Here is an 11,672-nt window from a genome sequence, read left to right as displayed (position 1 = left end):
ACACAGGAGCAACCCATTTCTATATTCTTTGAGACCATTTATTATTCATTGTTGTCAACATCACAGTGTCTGTCCAACATGTAGTCGCTGATGTACTGTTAAGGCACTTTGAGATGCATTTAATTCTGTGCTTGAAATCCATCAACAGCATGTCATCATTAGAAAAATACATTCGGAGTGCATTTCTATGGAAATAAATAATCTTTGCTTTAAAAAAAATAGATATATTTTTATCTGAGGCACAAAGCTTCTCGAGATCAAATGAATGAATCTGATTAAATAAAATAAATAAATTAAATGCATTTCATCTCAACCATAAATATTTTGATCATTTTCAAGTTCAGTCAAAGTACATTCAATAAATAAGTAAAAAGAAACCTCTGCATTAGAGAATAAGACACTGCAAGTTTCTACTCCAGGCCTGATATAACACATCTCTGCTCATAGCAGTGTTGTCATGGTTACTGGAAGTCTTTGCCCCTCTTTTCCATGCGGCGGAGGGCTCTCTTGGTGTCAACCAGGAAGTTACGTAGCTCCCTAAGGATGGCGTGAACGCTGGTCTTCCTCTCCCACTCTGTCCCTGTAGACACCTCACCCAGAACACGCTCCCTCTCACTGGCAGACAGGTCCTCTACTACCTCAGCAGCCTTCATCTTGAGAGAGAGCGAGAGAGATACACTATGTTAGATCAATCTGTGTGCCACAAGACTGTGCTAAATCTTAGGCATCTGAATGAATCCAATTCTGGGAAATTGGCTCATGGACCACAATGAAAGTTAATTTTTTCTTTTTTTAAGGATATTTAAGTACTATTCCAATATAATATAACACTTTTATATTACATATTACTATTACATACCTGGTTTTTGACCAGCCCTATCAGGACAGTGGTCTGGTGTGTGACAGAGGGGAGTAGGGTTGATTGAGGGTATTCAGCCTTAACGTGCTGAAGAAGAAGCTGGTACACTCGCAGACCCCGTCTGATCTCCTGCAGACATGCCTCCTATAGGAGAGGGGACAACAAACACCCTCAATCAATTAATCAATTAGTCACATTTTATTTAAACTCCCTGGGACCTAAATTCTAGAAGGAAGACATTGAGAAACAAGGCTCAGACTGTCAGCCAATAAAGATATCTGCATGTTTCTACCTAGTCCATCTCCTTCTGCCATTAAAATGCGTCTTTTTCAGTTAGGGCATTTTTCATTTTGATCACAAAAGGAATATCTTGGCTTCATTATTTGGACTGAATTCCAGACACAGGTCAGGGACATTTATTCATTGATCTCCATCTTTACCTTGTTGGTGGTGGAGCAAAGAGTCTTGGAGAGGTGTGGGGGGGTGGAGGGGACCTGGTGCTGTGAGAACGATGAAATCTCTTCCACGGGCTTCTGAAACTCCTCGACAAACTACAGTGGTGGGAAAAGTACCCAATTGTCATTCTTAAGTAAAAGTAAAGATACATTAATAGGAAATTACTCAAGTAAAAGTGAAAGTCACCCAATAAAATACTACTTGAGTAAAAGTCTAAAAGTATTTGGTTTTAAATATATTTAAGTATCAAAAGTAAAAGTACAAGTATAAATCATTTAAAATTACTTATATTAAGCAAACCAGATGGCACCATTTTCTAGTTTTTTTAATTTTACGGATAGCTAGGGGCACACTCCAACACTCATAATTTACAAATTAGGCATTTGTGTTTAGATGAGAGGCAGTAGGGATGAACAGGGATGTTCTCTTAAGTGTGTGAATTGGACAATTTTACTGTCCTTCTAAGTATTCAACATGTAACAAGTACTTTTGGGGGTCAGGGAAAAATGTATGGAGTAAAAATTATATGCTTTTCTTTAGGAATGTAGTGAAGCAAAAGTTGTCATAAATAGTAAAGTAAAGTACAGATACCCCGAAAAACTACTGAAGTAGTACTTTCAAGTATTTTTACTTAAGTACTTTACACCACTGACAAACTACAACACAAGGATGAATAAAAGTTATATTTTCCAGATTGGTTTAATTTATTATTTTCAATGTTAGTAGGCTTATTGTTGTTTTCAACTATAACGTTCAAAATGTTAAACACATCTAAAACAACTCACCTGTTGGTTCCGCAAGGTGGTTACCTCGTGAACGAGCATCTTGATAATTTGCTCCCACTTCGGGGGCGCGCCCGTTTCACCGTACAACGAGTCTGTCGCGAGCTCCTCTCCCGAGGTCCATCCGGAGGTCATGAGCTCAGAGAGCGCGCTGGGCACTGGACTCCCCTTAACGAACACCACGAGCACCGAGAGAAGTGAGAGATCTGAAAGGGGGGGAGAGGAGAGCGAGTGAGTGATAAAATACAAAAATGCAACCCAGCTTCTTTGACCAGGGAGAACGGCAGGTGAGTGTGACGTCGGACGTACAGCGTGTAGAAGAAGTCATGTTGCAGCTAATTGTTTGTAGGCTCTGGGTCCAGTGATGCTCCTGACTGATGATGAAGTTGGTAGGCTTCTTGTTTTGTCAGACTGATGCTGCATGCCCCAGCATTTATATTCTTACACATCGCAGGGGTTTCCTCTTCTCCTCCCCCTAGCCCTCCTCCCCCTATTCTGTTCTCTTCTTTAGCATCTTTCCATCATTATCAGTCAGACATATTGGCTACTTCCTGAATGGCAGCCTATTACAAACTAATATCTCTCCATTAGAGACTTCCTGTAGTCATATATTTGTCGATGTGTCCCAAAAGGTACCTATTCTCTCCTTAGTGCACAACTTTTGAATAGAGCCTTGGAGCCCTGGTAAAAAGTAGTGTATTATGTAGGGAATAGGTGTCATTTGGGACATAAGACACAGACAAAATAATGATTACAGGAAGTCTCTAATTGAGAGATAGCAGTCCATCATCATATAACCTGTCATGTTATGCAGGGCAGTAGGTCTCTCTACTCTGCACCATGGAACACCTCAAACAGGTATCAGGCCTATCTAGAACGCAGGCTTGTGGTAATTCTCTCAATTCATCCCAGATAACAGTTCTGGCCCACGTCAGCCAGGGTCGGTTTAACTACAGGACAGATTTTGTGCATATGCTTGAGTAAAAGTAAATGCTATACATCAAATTCCTTATATTAAGCAAACCAGACAGCACAATTGTATTGTTTTTAATGTATTTACAGACAAGACAGGGGCAAACTAACACTCAGATATCATGAGTGAGAACGACAGATCAGTAGGGATGACAACGCGTTATATGGATAGGTACATAAATTGGACCATATTGCTCAGCTTGGTCTCATTGATGTCCTGCCTGAGCATTCGAAATATAACAAGTTATTTTGGGTGTGAGATAAAATGTACAGGAGTAAAAAGTACATCTTTTCTTAATAAGGAATGTAGTGAGAGAAAGAAAAAAAATGTGTCAAAGAATATTTTTAAAAAACGACTTAAGTACGACTTGAAAGTATTTTTACTTAGTACTTCACACCACTGGGGCCATAACACAGACAAACTGCGCAAAGTCCATCTGGTTGAAGTTGTTTTTTCTCTTGTACCAAGTCTGTTGTGTGTGTTATGTGTGAGGAGTGAGGTTTGTTTCTTTATTCTGTAAGTGTCTACCACGATCCATGCATATATATTCAACATAACTCACAAATAAAACTATGATCTGTGAATATATAAAAATATTTAATCAATAAAACCATAATCCGTAAATATGTAAAAACATTTTAAATTAAACCATTATCCGTGAATATGTAAATATATTTCACAAATATTCACCATATATCCCAAATAAATCCATGATCTGTAAATATTTTCAACATAGCACACAAATAAAATAAACATTTCAAGAAATGTTGAACGATTTGTGAGCAAAATCACTAACATTTACAACTGTGGAATGTGCTTTTGCACATTCAAAAAGTGCTTACAGAATTTTTTGAAAATGTGTCCGCCTGTAGATGTGTTACAATCCACAAATGTGGCTTCAGATGAAAGTTTGCTATCTCCATTCATTGGGATAATCTTTGTGTCACGTAACACACAGAGTGATGACATCTCGGGAATTTTCATTCGGCCATTTCTTCTGAGAACTCTTTCTAGCGAGAAGAATAGCTAAATAACCACTTTATGAAATGTGAGTACAACGTTTATTTATTCAACAAATGTCTTTCATATGAATGTTAAATTGAATCATTGGGGTGTGCAACGCCGAGTGTGTGATTTTGACATCAGCCCACTAGCAGGGGATCTCGTCAGTTGGTTAGACAAAAAAAAACAAAGTTAAACTAACTAGTTAATTGTTAATTCAGGAATGTGTCAATTTTGAAGAACAGCTTCGTTTTAAAATCCTGAATTGGTGATTTAGCTAGCCAGCTAATGAGAAATGTTGCAAATAATATTTTTCTATCTGTGATTTGTTTGCAGGACCAAGCACTCTTTCCCAACTGGTGTGGAGGTAAACATTTTTAACTTTATCTGATCTTTTGTTTTTTTTATTGACTTGGGACCGCCGAAAAAGATGGCATCACGTTAGAGAGCTCCTAATACCTGCATGTAAATGCTGAAATTTAACAGCCTACACTTTCATTTTTGTCTTAAAATATTGACTTGAAGTTCAGTTTAATATGAAAATTATTTACATTTTGAAACATCTCGCTAAAGTGGCGTTATTGGAATGTCGACACGCTGAAAACTTCTTCAAGCCTAACACGCGGTATTCACAGAAGGCCACATCGATTAGCAAACAGCAAGTCCTCCCAAATACCCCCACCAATACATGGATAAACACGTAAGCCCGGAGAAATCTGAAGGGTCTATTTGAGCAAATGGAAAGATGAACACGATTTTGTTGGATGTTGAATCCGTTGTCTCCACAATAAAAACAACAACTACCGAGCTAAAAGGAAAAGTTGATGCGATACAAGAGAAGATGGATGGGACAGAGGGATGGATTTCCACAGTGGAGGATGCCATCTGTCTGGAGAAGGGTAATGAGAAACACAAGAAAAAGCTGCACATATTGTGGAATCGTGTCGAAGAACTTGAGAACGGAAGTAGGAGAAATACAGTGAGATTCGTTAATCTCAAAGAGGGGAGTGAGGCTGGCGGTGGACTAATCCCGTGTGTGCAGAAAATCATGGCAGAAGGATTTGGATTTGACGACAAGAACGAATTCGAAATTGAATGAACCCATTGCAACTTAACCATGCCTGGTGAGAATGGGCCCCCGAGAACAGTTCTCATCCGCTTCCAACGATCTACAGCCTGGAACAAGGTACGTAAAACGTAGAAAGCAAAGGGTGGCGTTCAGTGGGAAGGCCGCCGGCTGTCTTGGAAGAGAAAGAAAATTATTTTCATGGACAACGTGGAGGCAGAGAGATTTATTGCTAAAGAAAGGTGTTTAGCCTAGATAAAGAAGACGAGACCAGGTAAAATACAAGTTGAATTGTATGCCGTTTGCAATACAAATTAAGGTAGCCTATGTGTTTGTGGGACTTTGGGAGAGTGTTGCTAATTTAGCCTTTCAAGCGCCTCACGGACCATTAGGAATTTTGAGTTGAGACTGCAGGTTCTCTTCTGCAGCATCAGACAGTTCTGTGATGATTGACTCATCGAGAAGAAGCGTTACATTCCTAGTTGCTCTGTTTTATTTTGGGATTGGTTTTCTACGTTTATTTACACTGTTTTATTGTTCAGCAGAAGCACTTTACGCTCACAGGCTATAACTACTCAGAGCAAATGTGGCTAATGGTTATTTAAACATCTCTTAGAACATAAATGGTTGTGGGTACCAAGTGAAGAGGAAAAGATTGACATATTTAAAATCAAAACAGGTGTATATTGTGTTCATACAGGAATCACATTTAACAGATACAGAGGCACTGAAGTTAGAGAAGGCTTGGTTGCAGAAGGGTATCATAGCTCATTTAATTCCAAACAAAATCTGGGGATTATTCTTATAGGCAAAATACTTAATTTTGTAATGTTGAAGCAACACTGATGAGTTTGGCAGGTTTATCTACATTGAGGCTCTTATAAATGGGATTAAGGTAGTGTTATGCAACATATATTCTCCCAAAAAGGAGGACCCACATTTTTTGCATGAAGTCAACTTTATACTGGGAAATATAGAAGGGTAGATCATCCTTGCTGGAGACTTTAGTGATGGACAATATTATTGATAGAAGTACATTTACAGTTAACTTTACGCCAAAGGATAGACTTGTAATACATATGCTAGCAGAAGATACGGGCCTTACAGACATAGGAGATTAGTCCATCCTAATGATAGAGAACATACTGTTTTTCTCCCACTGTTGCACGCTCCAGAATAGATTTCTTCTTGATATCTAATTTCATGGTTATTAATGTGATTGATTGCATGATTGGGCCCATTGCCCTCACAGATCATGCTATAGTAGAGTTACATGTTGATATCAACTCTGAAAATGTGATTTAGACTCCACACCATGCTATTACAAGATGAGATATTTAGCCAGTCACTAGCAGAGAAAAGGTAGATTTAGACTCCACTATTACAAGATGAGATATTTAGCCAGTCACTAGCAGAGGAAAGGTAGATTTAGACTCCGCTATTACAAGATGAGATATTTAGCCAGTCACTAGCAGAGGAAAGGTAGATTTAGACTCCACTATTACAAGATGAGATATTTAGCCAGTCACTAGCAGATGATCTTAGATCCTTTTTTGAGATCAACATAGGGTCAACTGAAGAGGTTTCCACAGTATGGGGAACCTCTAAAGCATATATTAGAGGGAAACTAACATGTGTCTAAAAAGAAGAGAGAAGAGGTGAAGCAGTAGAAAGATTAGAAACAGAGATATGTGGTTTGGCAAGACATTTCACAGATGGCACATTTAAAACTGCCTGCACATTTACATTTCAGTTGCATGAAATGTATAAGAAAAAGGCAGAATGTGCACTGTTTAGACTTAGAACCAGTTTTAATGAGGGAGGTGAGAAGACAGGCAGGCTCCTAGCAAGACAACTAAAAATACAGAGCACTTCTAAGGTTATTCCAGCAATTAAAAAGGGCAATGAGATTGTGACCTCATCCAAAGACCTAAACCGTGTGTTTCAATGTTTTTATGAAGATTTTTATACATCCTCCTGTTCAGCCCCATAGATATGGATACTTTTTTGTCTGGTATAGAATTACCTAGATTATCAGATAGCCAGGTAGAGGACCTGGACTGTACTATAACAAAAGAGGAGTTTAGAGCCGCCATTTTATTTATGAAAGCAGGGAAGTCACCTGTATTGACAGCGGTTTACCAGGAAGCATTAAAAATGGCTCCCTTCCTTTAATGAGGCTTTGATATCGCTGACACCTAAAAAGGATAGAGATACTACAGAACCTATGCATTTTAGAGCTATCAGCCTCCTAAGCGATACGCTTAGAGAAGGCACTACCTAATATCATACAGAGTGACCTAGTAGGACTGATTAAGAACAGGACCTCAACTGATAATGTGAGGAGGCTCTTACATCTCATGTGGTTAAACTGCTCAAATATAGTTCCCACCGCTGCTGTCTCCTTAGATAAATGTTAAATAAAAAGATGCTGAGAAGGCATTTGATAGGGTACATTTACATTTACGTCATTTAGCAGAGCGACTTACAAATTGGTGCATTCACCTTATGGTAGAGTGGGCTTTTCTCTTAAGAACCCTAGGAAAATTGTGTTTTGGACCTGACTTTTGTAAAAGGATAGGGGTCCTCTATTCCAATCCTAAAATAACAGCACTTTCCAATGGAATTATGTCTCTTTTGAAATTTTTTCTAAAGGCACAAGGCAGGGTTGCTCGCTCTCCCCTCTCTTGTTTACCATAGTTTTAGAGCCTCTTGCAACAATGATAAGAACAGATCCAGAAATCAGGGGTGTACGTGAAGGAGGAAAAACACAAGCTGCTTATGTATGCAGATTATATTCTACTTCTGGTCTCTGATCCTCTTCAGTCTGTACCACCATTACTTACTTCTATTGAATTATATTCTAGTATGTCAGGCTACAAAATGAATTGGAATAAGTCGGAAGCAATGCCAATTACTGCCATATGTCACTTAACCCATTTAATTTCAAATGTGTTCCTACTGGGATGAAATATTCGGGTATTAAATTGAGTAAAAATTTGGAGGAAGTGATATGGCAATTTATTTGCCACTAGTCAAGATTAAGACCAATTTAGAAAAATGGGAAAATATAAAACTTTCTTTATGGGGAAAGATCAACATGATTAAAATGGTTGTGATACCACAATTTAATTACAGTGCCTTTGGAAAGTATTCAGACCCCTTGACTTTTTCCACATTTTGTTACGTTACAGCCTTAAATGGGTTAAATATTTTTTAAATCATCTGCAATCTACACACAATACCCCATAATGACAAAGCAAAAACAGGTTTTTATTTTTTCGTGCAAATTTCTTAAAAATAAAAACCAGAAATACCTTATTTACATAAGTATTCAGCCCCTTTGCTATGAGACTCGAAATTGAGCTCAGGTGCATCCTGTTTCCATTGATCATCCTTGATGTTTCTACAACTTGATTGGAGTCCACCTGTGGTAAATGCAATTGATTGGACATGATTTGGAAAGATACACACCTGTCTATATAAGGTCCCACAGTTGACAGTGCATGTCAGAGCAAAAACCAAGCCATGAGGTTGAAGGAATTGTCTATAGAGCTCTGAGACAGGATTGTGTCGAGGCACAGATCTGGGGAAGGGTACCAAAAAATGTCTGCAGCATTGAAGGTCACCAAGAAAACAGTGGTCTCCATCATTCTTAAAGGGAAGATATTTGGAACCCCCAAGACTCTTCCTAGAGCTGGCCTCCCAGCCAAACTGAGCAATCGGGGGAGAAGTGCCTTGGTCAGGGAGGTGACCAAGAACCCGATGGTCACTCTGACAGAGCTCCAGAGTTCCTCTGTGGAGATGGGAGAACCTTCCAGAAGGAAAACCATCTCTGCAGCACTCCACCAACCAGGCCTTTATGGTAGAGTGGCCAGACAGAAGACACTCCTCAGTAAAAGGCACATGAAAGCCCACTTGGAGTTTACCAAAAGGCACCTAAAGACTTCCAGACCATGATAAACTAGATTCTCTGGTCTGATTAAACCAAGATTGAACTCTTTGTCCTGAATACCAAGCGTCACATCTGGAGGAAACCTGGCACCATCCCTACGGTGAAGCATGGTGGTGGCAGCATCATGCTGTGGGGGTGTTTTTCAGTGGCAGGGACTGGGAGACTAGTCAGGATCAAGGTAAAGATGAACGGAGCAAAGTACAGAGAGATCCTTGATGAAAACCTACTCCAGAGAGCTCAGGACCTCAGACTGGGGAGAAGGTTCACCTTCCAACAGGACAATGACACTAAGCACACAGCCAAGACAACGCAGGAGTGGCTTTGGAACAAGTCTCTGAATATCCTTGAGTGGCCCAGCCAGAGCCCGGACTTGAACCCAATCGAACATCTCTGAAGAGACCTGAAAATAGTTGTGCTGCAACGCTCCCCATCCAACCTGACAGAGCTTGAGAGGATCTGCAGAGAAGAATGAGAGAAACTCCCCAAATACAGGTGTGCCAAGCTTGTAGCATCATACCCAAGAAGAATCTATGCTGTAATCGCTGCCAAAGGTGCTTCAACAAAGTACTGAGTAAAGGGTCTGAATACTTATATAAATGTGATTTTAATAAATTATCAAATATTTCTAAAAACCTGTTTTTTCTTTGTCATTATGGGGTATTGTATCTAGGTTAATTAGGGGGGGAAAACGATTTAATCCATTTTAGAATAAGGCTGTAACGTAACAGAATGTAGAAAAAGTCAAGCGGTCTGAATGCTTCCGAAGGCACTGTATATTTCTGCAATGTTACCTATGAATATACCAGACTGGTATTTTAAACAATATGACAAATTAACTAAATACTTATTGATGGACAGGGGGAAAAAACAGGATTAATAGGAAGAAGCTGAGCTCACCAATGGATGTAGGAGGCTTGGCTTTACCAGATGTTAAATTGTACCATTTTTCATTTGAAATTGCTAAATTGGCGAAGCATTGGGGCGAAGGGGATGGCGAAGCATTGGTGCGAAGGGGATGGCGAAGCATTGGGGCGAAGGGGATGCTGGCTTGGATTGATATCAATAGAACGGGAACCAAGTTATCCTTTCACCCCTGTTGATACTCTGTTACATAGTCTAACAGGGGAGAGATCTGTTGATAATCTGTTACATAGTCTTACAGGGGAGAGGTCTGTTGATAATCTGTCACATAGTCTTACAGGGGAGAGGTCTGTTGATACTCTGTTACATAGTCTAACAGGGGAGAGGTCTGTTGATACTCTGTTACATAGTCTAACAGGGGAGAGGTCTGTTGATACTCTGTTACATAGTCTTACAGGGGAGAGGTCTGTTGATAATCTGTCACATAGTCTTACAGGGGAGAGATCTGTTGAAACTCTGTTACATAGTCTAACAGGGGAGAGGTCTGTTGATACTCTGTTACATAGTCTTACAGGGGAGAGGTATGTTGAAACTCCCAACCCAATTTTCCTACACTCAAAAGAGGTGTGGAGAACAGTACACAAGATATGTGGAATTTCACATCTAAAACAAGGATACTCATCATTGTGGCACAATCCTAGGCTACAGATAGGAAAGAAGTCTGTATTTTGATGATGTGGGAGACAAGGGATATTAATGGAAGTATTTACAATTCAGTGAACAAAATCCAGGAAATTACCCAATAGCGGAGTATTTACCAAAACACAAAGCAGCCATTTTTTTTTTACTGAATATTTAGTCATCTGCAGAGTAGACTGTAAAAACCTCAGAATAATAATTGACCTTAAGTGTGAAATTGAGGATGATACTTGGTTGAAGATCTTGTCCAGCTCAGAGAGGAATATAAAGGAAGCCAGGGGGAAAGTTACTCAGTATAAGATACTACATAAGGTTTTATTGGACCCCAACAAGGCTTCATAACAGGGGTCTGACCAACAGTTCTCTGTGTTGGAAATGCCAAAAAAAGACCCTGCAACATTTTTACACATAATATGGGAATGTACATTAGTGCTGCCTTTCTGGAAGGATGTTTTGAAATATCTGGAGGAATGGTTGGGGTTAACAATTCCAGTTTCACAGAGAATATATCTCTTGGGTGATGAAACAGTTACCTAATGTAAAAAATGAGGAATTTGCACTGATCACTGTTGGTATGGTTACAGCAGCTAGAGTAATCCTTAGAATTTGGATGGGTTGTGCCACTCCTACTCTGAAACCGTGGATAGAATTAATGTTGGAGGTAGCATCTTATGAACAAATGCTTGCTAGGATCACTGGAAGAAACGACAAGTCTAGAAGCTGGATGTGTTTTATTTGTCATGTTGTTTCTAAGACTGGAAGGTGATGACTTATGCTTGTGAACCCGTTTAGTTCTGGAGGTTGTGAGGTGTGTGTGTGTGTGTGTGTGTTTGTGCGTGCGTGCGTGCGTGCGTGCGTGTGCTATGTTGGAGGGTATGTCTGGATGTCATGCTCAATGCTGTACAATATTTCATATTTATTTTGTTCATTTGTTTATGGAATAAACAAATAACTTTAATAAATAAATAAAAAATTAAATGTTTGCAATTCAGCTAGCTGTTTTCTGCTCCATGTAGGCT

General features: G+C 39.4%; 1 protein-coding gene across 1 annotated transcript; it reads right to left on the bottom strand.

The window, feature by feature from the left end:
• Positions 1-240: 240 nt before the first annotated feature.
• On the bottom strand, positions 241-2,626 carry LOC115175363 (interleukin-6). Its single transcript, XM_029734585.1, has 5 exons — positions 2,407-2,626; positions 2,101-2,303; positions 1,300-1,410; positions 860-1,003; positions 241-653 (listed from the first exon to the last, which is right to left on the bottom strand). The coding sequence occupies exons 1-5, from the start codon at positions 2,423-2,425 to the stop codon at positions 462-464; spliced, it is 669 nt and encodes a 222-aa protein (XP_029590445.1). The 5' UTR covers positions 2,426-2,626; the 3' UTR covers positions 241-461.
• Positions 2,627-11,672: the final 9,046 nt, after the last annotated feature.

This window comes from Salmo trutta, chromosome 36, assembly GCF_901001165.1.
Source record: "Salmo trutta chromosome 36, fSalTru1.1, whole genome shotgun sequence".
Classification (NCBI taxonomy): Eukaryota; Metazoa; Chordata; class Actinopteri; order Salmoniformes; family Salmonidae; genus Salmo; species Salmo trutta.
Note: the sequence above shows the minus strand (reverse complement) of the source record. Positions and strands in the feature narration are given on the sequence as shown.